Source organism: Lampetra planeri, chromosome 7, assembly GCF_965212315.1.
Source record: "Lampetra planeri chromosome 7, kcLamPlan1.2.h2, whole genome shotgun sequence".
Classification (NCBI taxonomy): domain Eukaryota; kingdom Metazoa; phylum Chordata; class Hyperoartia; order Petromyzontiformes; family Petromyzontidae; genus Lampetra; species Lampetra planeri.
The window spans coordinates 11,457,591-11,483,079 of NC_136113.1; the positions used below are offsets into that span (position 1 = coordinate 11,457,591).

At 45.2% G+C, this 25,489-nt stretch overlaps 1 protein-coding gene across 1 annotated transcript in view; it reads left to right on the forward strand.

Annotated features, from left to right (window-relative positions):
- Positions 1 to 25,489, forward strand: part of LRRC9 (leucine rich repeat containing 9) — a 60,188-nt gene that overhangs the window by 30,342 nt on the left and 4,357 nt on the right. The window contains exons 15-30 of the mRNA XM_078596350.1: positions 370 to 590; positions 5,542 to 5,772; positions 6,861 to 6,980; positions 8,751 to 8,942; positions 9,493 to 9,618; positions 9,796 to 9,936; positions 11,578 to 11,755; positions 13,846 to 14,066; positions 15,332 to 15,454; positions 16,489 to 16,619; positions 17,650 to 17,758; positions 18,724 to 18,863; positions 19,367 to 19,503; positions 21,532 to 21,749; positions 23,833 to 23,901; positions 25,110 to 25,235. Of these exons, the coding sequence (XP_078452476.1) occupies positions 370 to 590; positions 5,542 to 5,772; positions 6,861 to 6,980; positions 8,751 to 8,942; positions 9,493 to 9,618; positions 9,796 to 9,936; positions 11,578 to 11,755; positions 13,846 to 14,066; positions 15,332 to 15,454; positions 16,489 to 16,619; positions 17,650 to 17,758; positions 18,724 to 18,863; positions 19,367 to 19,503; positions 21,532 to 21,749; positions 23,833 to 23,901; positions 25,110 to 25,235 (2,483 nt within the window). The remainder of the gene's footprint in view (positions 1 to 369; positions 591 to 5,541; positions 5,773 to 6,860; positions 6,981 to 8,750; positions 8,943 to 9,492; positions 9,619 to 9,795; positions 9,937 to 11,577; positions 11,756 to 13,845; positions 14,067 to 15,331; positions 15,455 to 16,488; positions 16,620 to 17,649; positions 17,759 to 18,723; positions 18,864 to 19,366; positions 19,504 to 21,531; positions 21,750 to 23,832; positions 23,902 to 25,109; positions 25,236 to 25,489) is intronic.

Genomic DNA, 25,489 nt, shown 5'->3' on the forward strand with positions numbered 1-25,489 from the left:
CGGGATCAAACCCTAACGTCCTGCATGGCAGGCAAGGTAGTTAACATCTCGCCACCGTGGCAAATGTAGAGAAGTTGGTGTTGGAGACAGTATTGTGTCTGCCCACCTTTGTCTCCCTTGTAACATTGTTCGTACACTGCATCACCAGGCACTCATGACATAACAACTCGATCTACAAGGGGACCGCCCAAACTCACATTTGATTCTCCACTGATATGCTTGACCAGGACTCAAACTTGGAATTATGTGATCCTAGTTGAAACTATATAATTATGTCAGCGTAACTGCGGCCCAAAGCAGGCTGGACATTTGTCCAGAACAAGTTCAACATTGTACACGAAGCTGATGTTTTGTTCCATTTGATGGCAGCAGCAGCAACAACAACAGAAGCAGAAGCGAGTGACATTGACCAGCACGGACAGGCAGTGAGTGCAGGTGCCAGCGATGGGGAGCAGTGCTGCCTGTCCCAGCCTCATGGCAATGAGCATGGGCGCGAGTGTGAGTGTGCCCTGCGGCAGTGCCTGTGGTTCGTGCCAGACAGGGACCTCGTGCTGCCAGAGTACATCATCGATCTGGAGTACGTGACACAGGTGAGGCTGGAGGAAACGTCTTGAGCGAAATCGGAAATCATCCCCAAATCACTGATGCGTGGATGGTGGTTCTACGAGCTTGCTGGAATTAAAGGTTTTGTATCCAGAGAAAATGTTCACTCCATTTTCGGTGAACAAAAAGGCAGAGAGAATATTAGTCTTTTTTGAATACATGTTTAATCTGGCTGAGTAGCACTGTCAAGCACTTGAGTTACAGATGAAAGGAAATTACATCCCATTTATTATCCATTCAACTCATTATATCTCTGGGGTAGATAAAATTAACATATTTGTTGAAATCCAACAAACCTAATACGATGGATAGACCGGTCGCTGTTATGGAATTGAGAAAATTTCCTGGCTGGCTTAGAGCTGCCAAATGAGCATAACCCCATGCTTGTGTTGTTTTCAGGGAGTTACTTCCCTTTTCCACGTATCTATATAACTGACCATTGAGGAATTGGCCAAACTATTTAATGCTGGACTATCATGAAAAAGTCATGAGATTCCAAGAGGTTTTCTTGGGTAGATTCAGGACGATTATTAGAATATTCTATTGGCAATAAATGCACCGTGGTGATCAACACATTGTGAGACTTGTTTGTGTCTGCAGAAATTTTGTATGCATTACACGCATTTCAAAGCCTACAGTACATTTAAAGGATGTTAAGGATACATTTGCTACAAAAAGCATCATCGCAATTACATTCAGGTCACTCGGTTTATTCAGCGGTTCACAGACATCGCTCATTTTTAGTGGACATTAACAGATCTGATGGTTACCCAATTTTTACCGTCTGAATACTTTGTACAGACGTTATTTCCCGCGAGTGATAGTAGTGCATGGAACACGGTGCATGCCAACAATAGCTTTGCAGCAGTAGTTTTAATCAATATAAAAATGCAGTCGCATCGGGGGTGACAGGACACAGAGGCCAGGGTGCTGACAGCTGAGGTCCTTCAAAGTCGTAGTCCTTTGCCAGCAGACTTCTCCTTTGTCAGACCACTGCTGGATGAGAGCCTCCCCATGCGGTGCGGGTTGTGTATTTTATTTTACTATACTTCACCCCGCTGGTCAGTGCGGCTTGGTGAAGGTCAGAGAATATAGATGTGGGAGCATTTACAGCGGTGTTCTTCATTGCAAGGCCCGTGGGCCAGTGGCGGTCTCTGGTGGCCTTTAGTGCGACCCCTGGCAATACAAAAATGTGGAAACGCCACATCGTGCCTTCAAACCCAATGGTTTCAAATGTGTGGCGGCCTTCACACTGACGTGTTATCGGCAGAAGTGGCCCCGATCTAAAAATTTGTGAAGAATACTGAACTGCACTATGGCTTTTCAGTGCAACTATGGATTTTGCTGCATCGTCCTCTGCTGTCCCCCACGTAGCCCCACATCCTATAACACTCGTTATGCATGGTGGTTACCCATCCAAGCACCATAAAGATCTAACAGGCATAGGTGCACTCCAGGTGTTTTAATTATACGCCTCATGTACGTCGTTAGCAATGAATGCGTTCCTTTTTTTTACTACATTCACTGTCTTCAAATTCAATGTGTCCGGGTAGCCTGAAGGTTAGTGCGCTTGCCTCAAAATCAACATTACAATCCTTTAAAAACACCCAGATATTGAGCTGGAACCAGATAACAAAACTTGTTTGTATTCAGTCAGAGGAGAAATTATTCTGCATCAACATCCGTACTAAGTAGAATGAAATCAAATAGAAATGTGTCATGCGTTACCAACAGTCGCCCAACTATGATGATGGTAATGATGGCCTGGCGAGTCAGGTATACGTCTCTTTAATCCAATTCTCTCTTTATGCAAAGTGTTCATGAAGGAATTGGCCAAACACTCTCGGACAGGAACGGCCTGAAAAGGAAATTGACACTCGGTGAAGCTTTGTTTGATCAAGGATTATAATTGTTATTATCAAGCAGTACCCTGCACACACTAATATTGGTATGCTCCTGATACAAAACACGTGTGCTATAAATGAGTTATAGTTTTTGGCATGACTTGAGCATGGATTGGTATTCATGGAGCAGGTCTTGCAAACATTTATTTTGTTATCCTGCACCCATCTGCATCCCAGTCTCACACATTGCTGCAAAAGATGCCCTTCTATACTCGTTGGTTCTTTTTGGTGAAGTCACGTAGGTAGAAGAAAAAATAATATATCACGACGTTCCGATCGCAACACAAGCAAAAAACCTCCTACGTCAGCAGTCCTCCTGCTGTGTTTGTTTCACACCTGATGACGGTTGCTTGTGTTGCGATCGAAACGTCGTGATCTATTATTTTTTTCTACCTACGTGACTTTACCGAAAGAACCAAAGAGTATGGATTCCTGCAGTCACGAAAGCTTCAAATCAAGATTGATTCCCTTCTAGTATGCAGACATACCAAACATATGCATTTGCCTAGATATGGCATCGTTCCACTTGGGCCGTAATGCTTATGCAACCACATTAAAGTACTCATTTAGCAACCTTTAGTTTATTTAAGAAACTCGCATCAAAATTAAGATTGCTGGTTTGTGATTTGTTTCCATGAAATGTTTAGCAATGTTCTAAACATACTCAAGAGTCCTTTGTTAAAATCCATTCTATGTATACACATATATAACACTTCGGTATTTCATTGCTAAGTGCTGTCTTAACAGCATATGTGAAAACATGTGGCATTCCGCATCTGCTCTACTTTTATCAAGTAGTGGATTTTGGACCTCTGCCTGACCTCACAGCCTTTTTGGTTTTGGACACTTTACGCCAGCACATACGGTGGGAGTGGAGTACAACTGCCGATGTGGACCAGTGGCGTGCGCTTACACAGGCGGTCCAAATTTTTGTAAACGCCGAACCAATGTTATGCCTTCAAATCAGAGTGCGACATTTTTCCAGTCCAAATATCTGCTGACAAACGGGCCTGCTTCTCACCTCGGAGTCGTCCGACCTCATTGCGATGCCATGAGACGGTGTGTGGCAGCGATCTATTTCTAGGCTGCCTGAGGGGAGAGCTGTTGAGGCAGCACAGGATATGAGCCCCCACCAAACTCAGCCACCCTGTCTGCAAAGCAATTACTCCGAGATTCTTTATTTATAGACACGGCTTGTCCGAGATGGATGCCCTTGCATTTACACTGCCGCGTCGTGTGTGACCGACCACAGATAAATTAAAGGAATTGATTTCTCTCTTCTGAGCTAAAATTAATTCCCCAACTGGCACAGACATTGGAATAGACAGTCGAAAAGTTTTGACCATTAAATAAAGTAAAATGCATATTTTCTAGTTAATGTAAGATAGTTAACATATCCAGTTTACAAGATCATCACCCTCAGCCATTGTCTGTCCACTGCTGAATGAAAGTCTGCCCATGCCATCTCATGGTTTGGGCAGTCAGTTGGTAGAGACGTGGGGTTCCCAGTGGTGATGAGTTTAAATCTCAGACAGGGTTGACTCAGCCTTGTCATCCAGGGTCAATACAAAAAAGCACCGCAACAATTGTCTTGATAATTGGTTTTTTACCCTTCTATCTGGCAACAAAACTGAAACCTTTTTACAAGGAGTCATGTTTGCATAGACCGCAATACCTGCAGTCATAATACAAACAAAAGAACATAACTCTGATAATGTGCACTGTCCTTGAAGTTGATTGGTCCACACCCGAGACAGCTTTCCTTAGAGCCTAGTCTCACATGGGTTGGACCAGATGACGCCAAATGGCGCAAAAACAATTGTCTTGTGGAGAGACTGATCCCCACCACAGAAATGGGGTATTTCAACCATAAACTCAGGACCACCACTGGAGATGAGGGCACCCCACATTCCCACATTTATTTGAGATTGGGTTCACTCACCTTTAATAAAGCATTTAGGTGGCGTATTTGACTTACATCCTGAACTCTTTCCATCGTTCACGTTAAAATATTATATCAAGTGGCTCCAATAGGGTGCATGAAGCTCAAATTCAAGGCATGGCTGTTCCCATTTCTACTGTTCACATTTATTGTGGGCTCGGTAATTATACAGTACATATAAATGTGACTAGAACACAGCCACGCGGAGCCGTTTATGAAATTCTAATGTCAAGTGGTGTATTAAAGCCACAGACACTGTCTTCCAAAAGGGCTTCATTTTTAATTAATACTGCAATAAAGTCTGCAGAATATCACCATGGGGATGGAGATGGGGGCCTGCTTCGAGCTCACAAACCTTACACTACCAAGTTGGCCTTTAGCCAACTGCAATTGCGAACTACAGTGCAGATATTTATTTAAAAAAATACGTATTATTTACAGCACTTTGTCGATCCACGCCTAGCTGAAGGTCTCCCCATGCCATGCCAGTCGTGGGGGTTGTTTGACCATACTTCACCGTGCTGGTCAATGTAGGTTGCTGCTTGCAGAGTGCGTTGTCTTCTACGGAGTGATGTTAAGCCCACCACATGCAAGCCTGCAGCCTCATGTAGCAATTCTACTGAATGATGAGTGATTCATAATTACAGTGAATTGAAGCTGTGGTGGTGAGAGAGTTGTGAGAAAAGCTCAATCACCCTTCAGCAAACCCATACACCTGCACCACAGAGTGGCCATGAAAGCAAATATAGACAGGGGAGGTTGGTGGCCTTTAGACTCTCACAGGCCCAGCATTGATATTTCAATGGAATCGCTCAGTGTAAATTGCAAGTGACAGCTCACCCTGGGGAGGGGCAGCTGGTGGATTAGACGTAACAAACCCCTTTAATGACCAAATGCAAGCTGTGAAAACGTGAGGTTGCATCACATTTGTGGAACGCAGCGCTGTCTAGAACGAATTAAAACAACCTTCATCACCTTCGCCATGAACACTTCTTTCTAAGATAACTATGTATGCCTCATGTACTAGCCTGGTTAAACATACAATAATAAGAAATAGTATTGTTGACCCACACCAGTGTTTGTTTCCCGCAGAAGCAGCCATGTGTGCACTTCAGCGTGAATGGCAAGGGGAAGGGGGGAGATGCAGTGGTGCCAGCAATCCTCTCGCCCGGTGGCTCAGCCCACGTGAGCGTTGGCGAGGACGTGGGAGACGAGAACGTGCTCAGTATGCCACCCACGGTCCGGCCACGGCCTAAACTTATCAGCCTGGATGAAGCCTCTCTGCTGAGTCTAACCAAGACTTCATCACTCAACCACATCACGGTGAGAAAGCAGGCAACACACGCAGATGATTTTTTGAAAGGGGGAATATGTGTGGTAGGCCACAAAAGAACACTGTGTGTCAGCATCGCTAGTGAGGGATCAGTGAGGCCCAGTGAGCAAATGTTCAATACTTTCCAGGGTTAAAGAAAGTCAAAAAGCCTCCTTGCTCAAGCAAGTAATTGGGTAATATTCATTTTCACTGGTGGCACTGAACCAGCAGTGGAAATACAAAATGTTCACACTCGGGGCCAGTTTCTCCAAAAGGCGGCCACTACTCCGAATGTACAACGCACACACACGTGCAGCCCATTTTTGTCAATTCACTGCTGGATGACAGCCTTCCCAAGCCGTGTGGGTTTTGGGAATTATTTGAGCACTATTAAGGCAGCAGTTCTATGCATCATCACCATTGAGGTGGCAGGGATGCTCAGGGGATTAATACTGTGGCAGTGTGTCACAGTATGGAGTTCCTATTGTGCCAGCACTGCAGAGACCCGGATTTTAATCCCAATAAGACACTCGAGTTAAAAACTAAAATAACATGTTCAGTATCATCAATGGATAGTTTTAGCCCAACACCAATGATTTGTCAAAACATCTATTTGGTTTTGGAATATATTCTGCAATTTTGCATTGCAATTGTCATTCTACATGCATGTGTCACCTGGGACTGGGAAACCTGAGGCAGAGTTCGCAGCTTCCGTCATCTGAAGCTGCCACCTGTCACTTAGAAAGATGGCCAGGGTGAACCAATCCACACAAATTACAGCGCAGTCCAGGGGGGTTGGTAAAGTAGTCACATCGTACTTGTTCTGTACCGACAACAGTAATTCTATTTTAAGTGGTGACAAATTGGGACAAAATAATATTCCTCTTAGACACAACACATTGATGTATTAATTAATTGGTCAGAAAATCAAATACGGCAATACAAAGGTTGACACTGAAATACATTTGTGGGAAAAACTATTTCCAGCAAACGGCCTTGGACTGTGCTGCCTTCACTGTTCCTTTGAGCTTTGCTTCCAAGGTCTCCTTTCCCAGCCCCACGCCTGGACTTTTCCTGCAAAATTGCTGAATATCTGCAGGTCCTCAACCTGCACGGAAACAGCCTGACTCGGCTGAAGGATATTAACCGCCTGGTGTTCCTGCGGAGGCTAGTGGTGAGCTTCAATGAGCTGGCACGGCTCGACGACCTTACACACATGGTGAGAATTGTGAAACCCCTCTCCATCCAAACTCTGTCTGCTTGCCTCTGTATCTCCGTCACTATCAACCTCTGTAGACACAATGTCCTGTTAATTCCTCCGGTTCGACTCAATCATTGAGTGTCTGTCTTGTCTTTGTACATTATTGGTCTTCGCATGCAATTGTCTTCATTCTCCCCACGTGCATCTGCGTTGCTGTTTTATGTTTCGTCTGCCTGTTTTTCTTTCTCGTGTTGCACCTACTTTGTCAGTTTGAGCTTGTTGGAACGGCAGTCTCCAATGCATCATTACTCCAGCAGGATTTATGAATCTGTCTGCTTCATTAGCATATTCAGTGACAGTCTATGCGCTCAATTTGACATATTTGTCTATAAAAAATATACAGGAAATGTCACGTAGGAAGGATTACATGGGCCGACTTATTATGAGATGCTATATCTTTTATATTCTGTATGCAATAAAAAAATATTGTAGTATAAAGTGGTTATTGCATGTGATTACAAACAATACACAGAAAAGCAATTATCTGGAACTGAAACACAAGGGTAGTTCATGGCAAGCTCTCGCATGATTAAATAGAAGACACAGATTTGATAACTGAGGTCATGAGGTGCAGCTGTAATTGGATTCTTCATAAAACCAAATTGACTTGCAATATTAACTGATGACATGAGTGACACATTTGGTTAATGGGTTGATTGATTGTTCTATTGAGGTACAGTGTGTATTTTTCGTCCTGTCTATCCGAATTGTACGCAATTATATTTTTATTTAACTAGCTGCCACATGGTCTCACCACCAATGTACAGGCAGTCATCGACTTACGAACTCACGACTTACGAACCAGCTTATATGAAACATCGTTTTTTTTACTTAAAACGCGAACTCACAATTGCAAACTGAACCGCGGAAATATTGTGTTCAGAGGAGCAATTCTCTGCGAACTGTTGTAGTGAGTCGGCCTCGCGCTGGGAGTGTGTGTACGCGCGTGCGGACATGTGTGTGTGTGTGAAAGTGTGTGTGTATGATTGTGGGGAGCGGTAGTGTAGCAGTTAGCGCGCTGCGCTACGAAAGCGACGACTCGAGTTCGAGTCTTGATCACGGACAACACCAATAGCTGGTGTGGTGTGTAAACATAACCACCGGGGAGACTAATTCCGGTTTGGCTGCATACACAGGATGGCTACAATATACATTGGGACTCATTTTGGTTATTAGGTCAAGCGAGGCATGAAAGAGAAACATTTCAATCATTTAATGCACTGATTTTTGTATAACTATTTTTTATTCAGCCATCTGCCAATAGGTGTGTCTAGTGAGAAATCATAACCAACCAATCACAGAGTTTTGCTTAATCTCCAGTCCAGGTAATGCTCGATCAAGAAATATATTGATCAACCGTGTACTACTTTTGGATCTCAAGTTATAAAATAAATGGTAAACATATATTTATTTATTATTCCAATGTAGTGCTGGGTAGTTGTGGTACTGTGCCTGATTATGGTGCTTTGTCTTTGCAAATTGCATGGTAATTGCATTGATTTAAAACATTGGTACAGTTATTAATTCATTGTGTTGCTCTGTCTTTCCAAATAGCATTGCAATGCTATTTAATGCTTAGGAAAATTATAGGTGCATCGATTGAATTATTTATATTTTTCCATAGCGGTGCATTTAGATGTGATGCCCTGCCTTCGCAAATGTTATTGTAAACGATTCTTTGCTCGTTTGCCCCACCGTGGTGCTGCGGCCGCGATGCGTCGATTGCAGCCGAACCTGGAGTACCTGGACGTGAGCCACAACCAGCTGGGGACGTTGGAGGGGATGAAGGGCCTGAGCCGGTTGTGCTACCTGGACATCAGCTGGAACCGTCTGAGCTGCGTGCGGGACGCGGCGGGTTCCCTGCGACGCCACGCTTGCGCGCTTGTCAACCTCGATACACGTCACAACCCCTGGCTCAAGGTCTGCATGCTGCATGCACACATGTCGTGCTCCGGCACAAGCCTTTGAGACAAATCAATATCATCTACGAGATGGTCCAGTGGCTCAGAGGGCTCGTGGACCTCATGTCAGTCTAATTAGGTCACGCTGCTGAGACCCCAAGTTCGAATCGTATTTTTACGGCTGTCCTTCATGGTCTTATCCCAGTAACGAATGACTGTAGTTAACTTGGACATATTCCAGTGTGGAGGACTACTACGATGGTCAACAATGATGACGGAGTGCCAGCAAAGGGAGGTAACGCGCCTCAGAGCACGTCCACCGATGAGATGGAGCGATTAAATCGGCTCATGTGCGATTGCCAGATTGATTGCTATACTAGTTTGGGGAGACCTTCATCCAACAGTGGAATGATCATGGCTTATGATGATATTGCTATTATTTAACTACTAACCTCCAAAACGCAAGTTGCGTGTTTAAACCATTGCCGGTTACGCAATTTAGCACGTTTCCATTTCTCCCCTGAAGCTGAACTGTTGCCTTTGTCCTCCTGTATTTTCACCTCACCCAGCTGGAATGCGCGAGGTTGCGTTTCGTGGGCCAGTTACGCTCACTGGCCTCGCTTGATGGCGTGCCCATCACGGAGGAGGAGGTGGCCGCTGCACTGCGCCAGGCCGCCAGCTCGCACATCTCCCAGGTGCTTGTGACGCGGCCCTGTGGGATGCGGTGCACTCCCATGGTCTGCCAGCTGCAGCAGTTTGGAGTCCCGCACTCACGCAATGTGAATATAAAAACGTTGCTTCGATCGACATTGGCAGTGGGCAAGTTGTGCCGTCAGCTTTGACGTTGCCCTCTGGGCTCCCCGTGGAAGCAGGCCCTGCTGCTGGCGCACGCTTGCACGGAGGCGGCGCGGCCTCGCTGTCTGAGCCTGCTGCCGACGGCGCAGCTGCTGGAGGGCCGGCGGATGGGCCGGGTGGAGCGCACGGGAGACCTGCAGCCCACGTGGTACTCGCAGGTATCGACGCTACCGTAGTGGAGCCAGCTCGCACACACACACACACGAGGGCGCCACGGTGGTGGGATGTTAACTACCTCGCCTGGTATACAGGAGGCCGTGGAGTCCATCGTGACCCTGATGCCTGCATATTTGTAGTTTGCCTGTCTCACTCCCTGTGGTCATGTGGATTTTTATCCGGGTCCTCCGGTTTTTGCCTCCACATTTAGAAACATGTATTTAGAGTATTTGGCTGCTGTACATTTTCACATGATAATCCATTTCGTTGAGCTGTTATTTACGACCATGTCGCTTCTGAAAAAGAACTATATAGCTCAGTGGGCCTTACCTGGTGAAATAAAAAATATTTTTGTTTTATTGCTTCGGAGAAATGGGTTCACTTAGAAATTTGTGAAACTCCCAAACTCCCTGGTCTGTAAGTGGATTTGTGGACGGGTATGTCTGGACCTTTGAGTATTATCCTTTCATAGGCGTGGGCTTTGCTCTGGGTACTCTTAAAAAATATCTTGACATCCCAACAGGTCCCTCCTGAACCTTCCTGGATAAATAAATGACAGGTTCTGAATAGCATGATATCACCACTGGAGTAAGTTACCCATATTCAATCAGGAATCAGATGGTTAGAAATAAAAAATCAAACGATCACAGCCAATGATGCCACCACATGTCACTGTCCCTTTCTTCCGTATGTCAAATCCCGCAACTGTTGCAGTCAGTATCGAACATCCAAAATCTGTATTTACAGCATCTCAACATCGTGCTTTACATTTTCTTATTGGTGTCTGTTCTGTGGCAGTTGCATCTCACTAGCAACTCTCATTAAAAGACAGGGAATATGTGTTTCTATAGGCCAAGAGTGTCCAACATATGGCACCCGGGCCACATGCATCCAGCAAGGATATTAAGTTTAACCCACTGATATAGGGTTACTTCTCTGGGACCCGAGGGAAAATATACACTTTTTTGTACTTAAGGACACATGTGCGGCCATTGATTGGTATTGACGTGTTGTGGCTGACAGCCTCGGTTAGGTCAGTCAGTACTCCCCCCTACACTCATAACCTACACTCACAGCATTTGGGCCTACGTACAGTACTATCACATCAAGCCACCTCATGCCCCAGCAAGTTGTGAGTTTCACAGCACACTATGAAATCTACATGATTCACCATTTTTATTGAGATATCATCTCCGAGGGAATTCAGAGAGCGAGATCATTTCTGACATCTACTGTGGGAGAGATCTTAGAAACCCGTGTAGGCACAACGCATCACTTTACAATTCAGATTAATAGCATCTAAATGTGACCACATCTCCAAGCACTGTACAGAGACAGAGGGCACATTCATTTTACAGAGCGAGGCAGTCAGTCATTAGCAGAGGAAAAAGGAAGGTCTTGAGTCTGGCTTTGAAAAGGGGTCGATATCTAACAGCATAAGGTGGGGGGAAGGGAGTTCCAAAGTGTGAGAGGAGGGGTTTGTTGACATGTAAAAATTGACAAATTTCTAGATTTGAAGCTTTCGTGACTGCAAGGATTCATACTCTTAGTTCTTTCGATGACGTGACTTTACCGAAAGAACTAAGAGTATTGACAAATTTACTGACAGGGGGCCACCAAAATACTGCAATGTGTTGTGAAAGGTGACGTCGCTGTGCCTGGATGGACTGGGCCTAACGCGCCTGACTGGGCTGGAGCGGATGGAGAGTCTGCGTTGGGCGTCGTTCTGCCACAACGAGCTGTGCCGCCTCGACGGCCTCGAGGGCTGCCTGCAGCTCGCCGAGCTCAGCGTGGACCACAACCGCCTGAGCACCCTCCACGGTGCGCTCGCTTCGGACCCAAGGGGCAAACACTGCACAGCCTGACGGCCAAATCCAATGCACGCTTTCGCAGATAAGACTAATTGGCAAATTTGATCCATATTTATAAGGTAAAATTCACATTTATACATTCAGATTAGTCCCTGGTGGCCAGCACTGCTGTAATGTAAGAGATTAAGCACTGCTTGTTAAAGTAGAAAATTCCGTGCTCTCTTCCCTGGTAGGAACACAACATTTTGTAGCTCGCATTACACGAGTGATATATAATATATAAATTTTGTTATTTAATTGGGGTGAAGAAGTAGTGGATCACGTGCTAATTTATCAACCCAGTGACATGAACTCAATTTTTGGCCACTGTGAACGTTCGTTGGTGACGAATATCTGAATCTGTCCGAGGCACTTGCCTTCAAACCCGCACTGACCAGCGTAGCGAAGTACCTTAAAACGACCTCCATTGCCAACGTGGCATGGAGAGGCCTTCATCCACCAGTGGATTAAAAAAACCTTTCTATTATGATTGTATGTATTTATATAATGTGTGTATATTTCAAACGCCATGGTGGCAAGATGTTAAATACCTCGCCTGGTATGCAGGAGGCCATGGGTTCAATATGGATCCTGACGCCTGTATATTTGGGGTTTGCGTGTCTCTCTCTCCGTGGTCGTGTGGATTTTCTCCGGTTCCTCCGGTTTTCCCCTCCACATTAAGAAACAGGTGTTTAGAGTATTTGGCTCCTAAAAATTTCAACATGATAAGCCACTTCATTTGTAGCCAGGTCGCTTCTGAAAAAGTGATATGTAGCTCAGTGCGCCTTACCTGGTAAAATACAAATAGTAAAACAAAAATTATTCATCTATATTTTGTAGACAATATAATTTTTTATGAAAAAAAACCCACTTGAGAATCAAACACAGGCAATTACAATTCAACTGGTGACATCTAATCCCTACACTACAGTAGCACTGGCTGCAGGGGATACATTTAATGTTCCTAAGGGATCTGCTAAGCCAATCAGCTAATGAAGACATGGCCTGACCTTGATTACGGTAGTTACATTACAAACCATGCACAAATCCGGTATGATATTCTTGATATTGGCATTCACAAGCCAGTATCAAGAGTCACGAATATTCATACTCAACCTTAAAAATCCCCAAAGTAACTTAATCTGACCCAGTGAGCCTCAGTGACACCGAATGCTAAGAATCCTCAAGGTGCTTAGTCTGACACTTGCATGTACAAATGTGTTTATATATTATACATTTGTGTGTATATTATAGGGAGCGGTAGTGCAGCAGTTAGCGCTCGGTGCTATGAACCCGGGGACTCGAGTTTTATTCCCGCTCACCGCCCACCAACACCGCTGACAATTATTCTGAACTGGTCCTGGGCCTCCTCCCCTAGGTCGACTCAGCCTCAAATGAGTACCTGGTGCGATGTGTAATATCGCCACTAGGGAGACAAAGGTGGCCGGGCGTGGTGCTGGCCATCTACTCCCTTGTCTGCCGTGCCAGCCTTCATAAGTGCTCGCTAACATCACTTGCCCCAACAGTCTGTTGTTCTTTGTTCTTTATAAAAGTGTAATGTACATGCCTTATTTTCTCATGACCGTGTACTAATTTCCATATATAATCTAAATATGAAACGATAAGATAAATGTAAGATATTAAAATGTTAAGGATGTCATGATACCACACGGGCTGTAAGGTCAAAATGTTCCACGGAAATGGTAACACGATTATCTCATTATAATTACTTTGGAATCGTTTTGACTTTTAAACTTGAAATTATTGTAGTATGAAGTCATATGCTAAGCATGAGAAATATGATTACACTGAAGGTTAAGTATCGTGTGATTGGCGGTACCTTTGATAATTATTGGATTAAAGTTTACTCAATTGTGGAAAAAAAACCCCATGGCATTTGTCTCCCCCTACTGTGAAACTCCTGCAAAGGTCATGCGACTCGGTGAGGCTTTTCTGGATAAATTATTGTTAATAAATTATTGTAAAAGTTGCGTGTTACAGTACTCCACAAACACTGCAACCCAGCGTGCCGTGTCTGAGCTGCGTCATGCTCATGCGCAGGGCTGCACCACATGACCAAGCTGGTGACGCTGAGCATCGACTGCAATGAGCTGGTGGGGCTGGAGGACGCAGGGTTGGAGGGCATGCCTCGACTGGCACGACTCTCTGCTGCCTCCAACCGCCTGGCATCGCTGGCTGGCCTGCAGCGCTGCTCCGCACTCGCGGAGCTGTACGTCGCCAGCAACCATCTGGCCAGCAGCCGAGACGTATACCGCATTAAGGTGGGGGGGGGGCAGTGCTGTTGTGCTGCTGCCAGACTTCCCACTCTCTGCCACGAACGAGAATGCGCTCTCCCGATATCCAGATCCCATCACTGGCTCCATGTCCAATTAGAGAGCAGCTACAAGACTGCCTGCACTGTCCTTAATATCCTCATCAATCCTGACCATCTGCCTCACGCGCTAACGTCATCTTGTCATCTAGAGATGGCGGAACGGCAAGTGGATGTTCTTGCCCCAGGTTGTTCTATTGTACAGATATTTTTACGGATATTTTTTCTGGTTAATCTGGTTTCCTCCCACGTTCAAAAGAGTTGCAAGATCCCAATTGTCAGACCCTCCTCTAAAATAATCTTAAAAATGAGTTGTAGCAACAGCAGCAACCCAATCGTGCAGTTTCTGGTTTGCATGACTCTTTACAGTAAACAACCGTATGCCACAAAGAATTCCAATCAAAGCTACAAGTTATGTTTTTCTTTCACTGACAGTATATAAAATGCTATTAATATATTTGATTGCTTGTGTTGCAATTGAAACGCCGTGAGAATTTAATAGTTTAAATGTAATTATTTTATTATTTTTCTTCTACGTGACTTTACCGAAAGAACCAAGAATATGAATCCCTGCAGTCACGGAAGCTTTAAATCGAAAAATATTTGATCTGTTTCATCTGTTGTTGTATATGTTTAATGAAGCAGTAACTTTATTCCAAGAAGCAAAAGTGATTTTGGGTTTTAATTCAGAGAGTGTCTCTGTGGTGCCCGAGTGTGAGGAGCCATGTGTGCCTCTGCTGCACCGACGTTTTGGAACAATTTTGTTTCCCTCCTGAACAATGTAAATCCTCCTTCACAAATTATAATGAAGCAGAAGATAATTGCTGGATACAACCGAATTTGCAAATGTGCTTTGTAACTCTCACCCTTACCCATGTATTAATAGTTGAATTTTATTGAGGGGTTGTGTGTTGTCTTGGTGTGGTCTGGGACAGTTTTTTTCTGTTGTTTTGCGGTCTTGCCCAAGCTTGGGAATTGGTATACTTATGCAATTTTAACTTATATACTTTATCTATTAATTAACTTATTTGTAGTGATTTGCTTACCTTTCCTATACTTTGCACTACTATCGTTTTTTTATTGTTTGTTGCTGTAACTTTCGGATCCACCCCCACTGGACATGTGTGAAAAAGCGCTTCATATCTCATCGGATTTCTCGAGGATTAATACAAATTCTGATTCTGCGTCATTGCGTTCTGTGCACGTGCGGCACAGGGCCTCACGAACCTCGTCATCCTGGACCTGCACGGCAACCCCCTGGCCAGCACCATGGAGCAGTACCGCCTCTTTGTTATCTTCCACCTGCCGGCACTTAAGGCGTTGGATGGCAATGCTGTGGTGGGTACGCTGGTGGTGGGCGGGTGGAATGGCGGGCTGGTGGGTGGATGGTGTGTGTTGGTGGGTAAATAGAGTGACAAAGCAGCGCGTACAGAGATTTCCATTCTCCACAATGACACGAATGGTGATATTGCGTTTTGTACGATGTAGTTTTACATTGAACTAGGATCCACATCAGCGTTGGTTTAAGCAAGCCTGATTGCTGATGAGACACTGAATGTCACCAGTCCAGAGTTTTGCTTGTCTTGAACCAATGCTGCTGAAAAACATAATCCCAGATGGTTGTGTGTCCGATGGGATTTTATCTGGTTATTTTGTTATTTTGAGAGAGGCATCCTAAGGGATGGGCCGAATTATTGCATAAACACACTCTGACATGTGCATGTGCATGCTTTAATTTTTTTAGCCAGTGACACTACGTTTCCTTCATCTTGATTTGAAGCTTTCGTGACTGCAGGAATCCATACTCTTTGGTTCTTTCGGTAAAGTCACAATATTTGGGATAGGAATATTTTTTTAATGTAATTGTATTTTTGTTGCTTACAAATACTGCTTCAAAAGGCTTTCAAGAAAGGTATTAAGCAGTCTGCAGCACATACACATTTCATTTTTATAAACGCTTTATAATCGGTGAAAAAAACCATACTCAGCTAATGTTGGTTGGGCTCCTGAAAGTGTCAGCCTCATCAGTAAAGGTTACAGACCAAAGGAGATATATAAAATATTAAAGTGTTAATTTATACAATTAATTCATGATCCTTTCCCCACACTAACGACTTAAACAGAGACCATACGACATAATCTCGACCATTAGTTTAGGACCACTCAATTATCATTTGAGCATGGAGACATTGAATTTAGCTTTGGCTGATTTATTGAACAAGCTCACAGCTGGACTCAGTTTAATCCAATGGATGAAAAACAAGGTAGGACATCAGTTGCTGGATTCATTCTCAGATGGAAGGGTAATGAAAACCCAGATCTGTGTGTCTTTAACTGGGGATCTTGTCTGACCCTCGTGGTGCCTGCTACAGGAATTGGCGGAGTGTGACTCCGCGCGGGACACATTTGGAGGGCGGTTAACTTCTGATCTGGTGGCCGAGAGATTGGGTCATGCTGACTTTATCAGACTGCAAGAACTGAGCCTGCCCGCCCTCAACCTCAGGTCAGTATGAGTTGTGCGTGGGAGTGTGTAAGCATGCACGTTTATACACATGTATGTGGTCATGAGCAGTGCTGGTGAATTAGTTATCACACTGTGCTATAATCCTGGTGACCTGGGATACAATTTCTGCCCTTCATGCTGAACATCATTGGCACATGGTATCTGAACCCATGTGTTTCGTCTGCTAAATCAGCCTCAAATGAGTCCCTGGTGCAGTTTTAAAAACAAAAACTGGGGAGAAAATGTGGCCAGGCATGTTTCTGGGCATTCTACCACCTTGTGTGCCATGTTGACCTCAATACGTGCTCACCAACATCGCTTGTCCATTGCGGTAGGTAAGGATAATTTTGGGATCTTTGCCATTGTCGGGAAACTTTTTTTCCTTGGTCAGCGGCTTGCCACGTTGTTAGTGCAGTGTTTCCCTCTTCTATGTGGTGTTCCACAGTTGTTCTAAGTTCCTCCCATATGCAAGGTACTTGAGGTAATCGACGTAATATCTAGGCACCCAAAAGTGTTGCGAGATCTATTGTATATTTTTTGGATAGTTAAATCCCATTCTAATTATAATACACAAGTAAATCTCCAAGGTTTAATTCACTTTAGTGAAAATATTATTTAGAGTGATATCACCAGAAAAAGGGCACGTTTAACCGATGAAGTTTTCGTATTTTCACGTCTATGCAGGTGGTCTGACAAAAAAATGTGTGCACTGCACCATTGCCAATAATGACTCCCATGGGTTCAATTATTCATCGCACTTCTGCGAACACATTTGCCACATAAATGGAAAGGAGGAGAGCTCTGCAGTAAAACAAAGCATCGGACATTGCTCATTGCTGACGCTGACACCTTAATCGATGGTGGCAATCCCACATTTCGTTTGCAAGCCGATACTTGCAAACCATGCCACATTCACTCCGACATCCACGTTCCCACAACCGGCATGCTGACGTATTGCCGCACATGCATGTGCAGTTGTGTTGCGAGTTCTGTAGCTTCTGCTAATTCGTGTGCCCTTTTGTCCATGCAGGACTGTGGATCTGCTTCCTCTCAATCTCTTCGTGAACCTGCGCAATGTGAACTTGGAGCAGAACAACCTATCCTCCTTCAGCGGACTCATACACCTGTCCAACGTGCAGGTAGCCCGAGATGTCGCCACCTGCTGGTGCATTTTGTTCCTGCACGCTTGCAGCACGTTCACCATGCCCTCCTTGACCGGGGGTGGCTCATGCTTATGTTTGGGCAATGACGAATCAAGCCCTTGTGCCGTGCATCATGACAGAACATCTCTGGCAGCTGCCTTCTCTCGTAATCTCCCATCCTTAATCTCTGTGTGATGGGAGATGGCTTCATGTTCTCCGCTAGTTTTAATGTTTGAAACAGCCTTCTATTACTCATCACGGTCATTTGTTGAATAAAGTATAGCCGAATAACGTATCTTTCCACGTCACTAAATATGGTTTATTGATTTTCATTTATACTCCCTCAGCACTTCCTGTGTAATATACACCATGTCCGGTGTATGAATGTTTTTGTCTTCTCATTATTAACCCTGTTGTGACTGCACCATCTTAAACATACATTTGTATGGTTCATTAATATGTAGAGCAACACTATTTAGCACTGTCTTTGCGAGGCTGGCACATGTAGTACTGTGTATGATATATATGAAAACCTACAAAATCAATTTTGCATGTCACATATTGGTTACATTGTCATGCGGCAATATTCATACAGTAACTCATGTGTACAATTACACATTGTTCTGGATCCAAATTTCAAGTGTCATTTTGCTCAGTTAATGCGGTGGTACTCATTTCCATTCGTGAGATAACAGTGGTAATTCCAAGTTCCCATGACAAGGGCCAGTCTATCCAAATGATGACCATTGTTGACTTCCTCTAAAGTGTTACTCCATTGGCCTTGAAGGGATCATGACTGAGTGGAGCCCCTAGAGGGATGTGTATTCTCACCCTTTCGATTTTGCATCAGTCTCTGTAAACACGGTGCTACCTGGCAATGCATCCTGCCCATCCCTCCTGGTCCAGCGTCCCTCGCCTTGAGGGCCCAGCCATGCGCTCATTGCACTGCTCGCCGCTTGCAGGTGCTGAACCTGAACTACAATCAGATCGAGTCGGTGGTGCCGCGTGCCCGCCCTCCCGCCACGCTCACCGGGCGCCAGCAGCTCTACCAGAAGGTGGCCTCCAGCGGATATGGCCCGCAGAACGTCGCCAAGGCCACCAGGTGCAGCAGCAGGCCCAGTTCATTCAGGTGTACATGAACAGAATATGCAGCCGGTTAGGATGATCCCAATACAGAGATGTTTAAATTTCACACTTCGAGGAGAGGAAAATGCAGCTAAATACTGGACACACAGCTCTACATAAAGGTGTTTTGGAGTAGCCTTCAGGTATGGATTGCTTAAATAAATAATAAATCTTCTGTGTGCAATATCCACTTTTCTGCAGTGTAAATGAATCACACACAGAAAATGTAATCGAACTACAGACAGTTTAAAATAATGCGCACATAGGTGGTCTAAATGAACCTCACACACAAGTAGTTTGAATTAACTCAGGAAGTAGGTTGCTTTAAAGAATACCCGAGCAGGGTAAAACCGCACACAGCTGTGGTTTAAACAAACTTCACTTGGAAGGTGGCCTAAGGAGACCCGTGGCAGAGGTAATCGAATTGAATACCGAGAGCACGTGCAGGCTGGCGCAGCACACACTCCATGCTGTGTGCAGGGACGCGTTGGCGTGCGAGAGCCTAGTACCCGTCATGGAGCGGCTGGAGGTGCTGCACCTCGCCTACAACCGCATCTCCAGCCTCGTTCTGCTGCAGCTGGGCCGGCTCACTGGGCTGCGCACCCTCTACCTGCAGGGTGCGTCACGCTCGCAACCAGCTCACGATCGCGAGTGCTGAGCCCACACGCCCACACGGCAACAACACACAAGGCAGTGCTGTAGCACGGGCGGTGTGGGTGGGACAGCTGCCCCGGGCACCTCTCCCGCACTGCCCAAATGGGCAGCCGAAATGTAAAGCAGATAGTGGAGCAGTAGTGGTCGGGAGGCATGAATGGGTGGGTGCGAAGATGGCACCTGTCTCGGGCGCCAATATCAAAATGTCAAGCGATAGCTCTGTAACAATGAGCTTGTGGCAGAGCAGGTGCACTTTGAAGCCAGTTAGAATGGCCAGAGCTCACTGGAAGGAGGTCACTGGCTAGGTTAGCATGGGAAATGGGTTAACACATTTTAATAAAAGCACAGCTGTACACACACACAACCGTATTTATGTTTTGGTACTTATTAATTCATAGTTTTTTAAGGAATAAGCATTTAAAGTCTAATATACTTCATAGGCAAAACCTGCAACCACGTTTGAAATTATTCTGCAAAAAAACTATATACGGTAATTAAACATCACTCGTATTATTTCTGTATATTATGACATCATTAAAACAATATTTTCGTGGGATATTTTAACATTGTTACAATTCAAAGAAAACTCATTTTGACGAACTACCCCACGTCTCCTCGATTTATGGTTGAAAAAGGGTGCACCTTGCCTTGAGCAGTTACTTTGATCTTTGCATGCAGGGGACATTAAGGATATGGGTCATAGGTGAGATCTCATTGCCAGGCTATCCGGCAACGATAGTTTCATAGAAATGGCAATAGGAGCCCAAAGCCAACCGCGGTGTTTGCTGTGTTTGAAACGACCACTGCACCCATCGGTTCATGCATCTGCATGCCGACAGCACTGATGCCCCATGGAAACGGAACACCGTGTACAGCACAGAGTGTCGCAGCGCAATCAGAGGGTGCGCTTGGTCACGTTGAAACGCGCACGAACGCAGGCTCATTAATTATGCAAGGTAGAGTGTGCCCCAGCAGAATCGTTCCCAATGCCGCCTCGGGGTGAGCACTGCTCGATGTGCACCCTGTGCGCCTGCCATTGCTTGTATGAGCATAACAATTCACTCCGGCGTCATCCGAGTTGATGTTTTTTAAGGCACTCGCTTTGTGACACCATCAAGTGCAATTGCCTTTAGAGGGAAGGGCAAATGTGCACATGTTTAAATCGATTAGCTCATGTTTCACTAGAGTCATTGCTTTTTTCTTTGTGGTATCTGTAGTACTTAAAAGATTTTGGGTGTTCGTTGGCACTCATCTGCATTTTCAGTCATGAGCTAATGGTGAAAATTCGACATTACTGTGAGACGGACCAGGCTCTCCACAGGGCAACGAGATTTTTTGACCAAGCGGCTCAATATTACCAAATGTAGCCAATCTCTAGAGGGATTATGTTAATGTATCCTCTTTGGACTTGGTAAAACTACTATTGACTTAAAGCTTTCGTGACTGCAGGAATTCATATTCTCTGGGTCTTTCGGTAAAGTCACGTAGATAGGTTAAAAAATTAAACTACGACGTTTCAATTGAAACGTCATAGTTTTTATTTTAATTTAGAATTTTTTGAACTTATCTACGTGACTTTACCAAAAGACCCAAAGAATAAGACTACTATTGTTTATTTAAGTAGGTGTACCACCTTTCAGTGTGGTGTGGCAACTATAAAGATTTACACATCGATGAATATGACGAATACCATGGCATGACAGGGTAAACACACGTGGAGGTGGCATCAAAAATTCAGCCATCGAAGGGAAGACTTAAGCCAGCTGGTGGGATTCTGTAAGAGCAGACCTTGACGACGAGGTGTTAACGGTGCAACATCTGCAGGATCTGGCAGAAGGAATGCCGCAATGGCGAGATCAATGGCACGGCCATTATGACTGCTTGACCTTGTTTCATGGCTTGAATCATTTACTGCCGATTTGCATGCCAACGTTATCTGGCCATAGACATCCTTCTCTTGAATCCAACCCCGTGTGTCCCCTGCCGTGCAGGCAACGAGATCAGCCGCGTGGAGGGCCTGGAGGGCGCCGCGGCACTGCGCGAGCTTGTGCTTGATGCCAACCGCGTACGGTCCCTCGGGGAGAGCTCGTTCCTTGGGCAGGGCTCCTTGGTGGAGCTCCATCTCAGGGACAACCGGCTCCGGCAGCTGTCCAACCTCCATCCACTGTGCCGCTTGCAGCGCCTGTACTTGGACAACAACAAACTGCAGGTGGGGCAGCCCCCGCACGCAGGCAACTAGCGTTTAGCGCATAGTTCATCATCATCATCTTTGTTATTATCGTCGTCACCGTCACCATCGTCATCATCAACCGCCTTGTACGCAGACCTACTTGTGTTGCCGTGCCTGTATTCGTCTCGCCATGTGACTCGGGCTTTCTTGTATACCTGTTGTATACAAAACGTTGCCTTTTCTCTCGTACCCTGTGTGCTGCACTGTGCAGCTCATCACCCGCCATACCAAATTGATTATAGTTTATAGATCGTTATCGTTTAATTCGAAAGTCAATAACTTGCCACTCTCAGTTTTACATTGCAAGATGATTAGGTATAGAACATGAAAGGCATTCTCGTTATCACTCTGATACACTGATTCATATTGAATGAATGTGATGTACAGTAGTTATCTTGGCGATATAATAATACCCTTATTTCATTGGGGCCCTGCATTGGAATGTGCGGCCAATTCATATTTAAGGGACTGTTTAGCATTTGCAAATAAGGAGAAAACCCATATACATAAAGAGCAGCAACTTATTTATATTCATTGTTTCTTTCACGTGCGATTTTGTGAACTTTAATTGTGTAGAAGCAGCTATTCATTATTGTAGGGATTAGTTGGGAGAAATCAGGTTAAGTTTAGAAACTTGGCTGTAATGCTGCATACAATCGCTTACTATTGTGAACCACATCACAGCGTCTTCATTGTCTTCTGAAATTCCTTGCAGAAATTACCAGGCAGCTGTAGTGATAATCGACCCAATGGCTCCACATGTTCTAGTGGCAAGCACACAGACCACTAGGCTATTCAGCTGTCTCAAACATTCGAGCAAGCTGACCTCAACGCATATACACATTATATTTATGGAGAGAATTTTACAAATGTGGCATTTGCCACATGTTAATGAAAGATGGATATCATCCAAACAGGCCATAAGTTGAGGGCACTCTGGCAGCAGAATGTGGGTCAGATGAGTGCTTGAAAGCCAACTAGTGGAAGCAGCTGTGCCACATCATGGCTGTGTATGGAAAGGGGTCATTAAGCCTCGGGAACCTCACACACAGCATCACACTTCTAATGCAGCAGGTGGAGTGCATCTTCCCCAGCTCCCCATAACCATAACACGCTGGGGGTGGGGGGGGGACTTTCCTGTAATCCAGCACCCAGGAGGCAGGTTGGAGAACTGCGCTATGATGCCTCCAACCTGTTGGTTTGCAACGTAGCCAGAAATAGCAGCACAGCAAATGGATGCCTGACCCATACATGTGGATTTATGAGCACTATTTACTTTTAGTGTGTGGGGTTTTGCTGTGTACTGTACTCTAGTTTCCTTCCACAAATGAAAAGACACATTGAGGAATTGGTTAAATATCCCAGTGCAGGACTTTGCTGAAACAGTCTTCAATGCATTGAAGGTCAACAGATTATTATGGTTGTAATCCAATGCTCATGGTCGAGGATTGCTTCCTTCTGCTAGATCTTACAGGTGTTGTGTATTTCACACCCGGCTGCCAACGTCTGTTCTCACAGGAACCCATCCTGTGGCCTTAGGTCTTCCCCTTGGCCACCAACCTCTGGGTGCCACTGCAATGTTTGTCTCAGTAACCTGCCATGGTGCTGTGGATGGTAGCTGCAAGCACTCAATGAGTATCAGACACTTCTCTCCCAGTGTCTGCAGATAAAATTGGCACAACAGTACTTGTTGGCATTACATTAGTTAACTTTAAAAGCCACATACTTAAGAGCACTTGAAGTGCCAAGTGGCTCAGCAGTAGAGTGAGCGGCTCCCATTCGGAAGGTTGCATTTTAAAATCCTGGTTGGGTGTTTGGCTCAGCGCATCATTCCTTCAGGGTGGATTAGTAAAAAATTCGTGTCCTATGGATAGACTATCCCATGCCATAGGAATGTGGAATTTTTACCACTGGCTCAGGGCTATAAACAGTAGATGAGCACTGCCTTCTTTGAGCGTGAAATAATATTTGACTGTTTTGGCCTGAAATGCACCTGAGCTTGCCCATGTGTCTTGACAGAGTGCTGAGTTGCGCGATGTGTGTGTGTCTTTTTGCCTTGCAGGACATGTCTGAGCTGGAGAAGCTGAACCAGCTCCCGAGCCTCACTGAGATTACTCTCACTGGAAACCCAGTTAATGCCTCTTCCACTCATTAGGCAACAATGTTAAACAAGAACCGCACCCACCCCATGCAAATTAAAGGGATTGCAGTAATTAAGATGTGCAGCTGCAAATCGAATTATGTTGAGGTTTTTTTTTATTCAACAGTTTACATTTGTCATTTTCACGGAGAAGAGAAAAATAATGTCAATTCCACATTTCTATGGAAGTGGCCAGTGAAGCCATGGTGCGCAGTGGTTTGCGCACTAGATTATAAACCTGGCAAGCCGAGTTCAATACCCGGGCACAGCCAACCTCAGTGGTGATACCTGAACTAGTTCTAGCCCTGTGCCCCTACCTCTTCACCAACCTACACTGATTGGTGTGGTGAAGTATGGTTAAACAAGCCCCATGACTGACATGGTGTGGCGAAGCTTTCATTCCGTGGGGGATTGACAAATGGAAGCAGATTATTATAGATTGCAGGGAACAGTCTGGCCCTCTATTAGACCACGAATTTGGACTTGAACTCACAACCTGTGGACTGTGAGTCTACTGCTCTAGCCACAGCGCTGCCTGGCTGGATGAAGGTGTGTTGTAAGAGACAAGTGGGATGGGATGTTCTTGATGATTCATAGGAAGCCAAAAGGAAATTAAAGTCTATGATATTTGCATATTCCCAGTGTCCATCATGACATTGACATGTTTTGAGTTCCCTTTGATGTTGAAAACATAACTCAAGGCTATTTTTACAGTCAATTTGGCAACGCTGTTTATGAAAGCATTTTAATTTGCTGTGAGTGTTTATCGAAACATCCAGTCTGTCATTGCCATCTCCATTCGCACCACCTCCTCCCCCCCTAATCTCCACACGCCCATTCATGCTCCACAGACCTTGTATAGCATAAGCAATACATGCATCATTTATTTTAGTAGAAAAAAAGTCAGTGATTTCATGCTCAAATGAGGGCAGTACTCATCTCCAGTTTACAGGGCCTCACCAGAGGTGGAAATTGCACATTCCTATGGGAAGGGCAAGTCTATCCATAGTACCACCGTTGACTTTCCAACAAAGTGGTACTTATTGTATCGACGATGGAGGGATGAAGGGCTCACTCAACCCCAAACCAGAATTTGAACTCGCAACCTTTCAATTGCAAACTGCTCGCTCCACCGGGTAACCAACTGATCCGTGATCGCGTGTCTCTGTTGCGCCGTGCGTGTATCGCGTGTGCTGCAGCTTGCGCGCCGCTGCCTCCACCGCCCGGTGCTGGTGCTGCAGACCCCGCGCCTGCTGCTCGTCGACGGGCTGCCCGTGAGCCAGGAGGAGCGCGTGCGTGCCGAGATGCAGCTGCTCGAGACACAGGCGAGTTTGCCCGCCCTCGCGAGACGCAGGTCACGGGAGCAAGCGTGCTCTACTATTCCGTGTCATTGGAGCCGGCACGATTCACTGATCGAGTCGATGAGTCGACATAAAATTGTCATCTCTACTTTTTTGTGTGATATATTACTCGGGCCCTTTTAAATATGACTGTCCTCTCCACATCCTACCTCCTGAAAGCGGGAAATCCCGAACAAGCCTCGCGAAGCGTGACGCGGTAATGATGCCAATGACGTCAC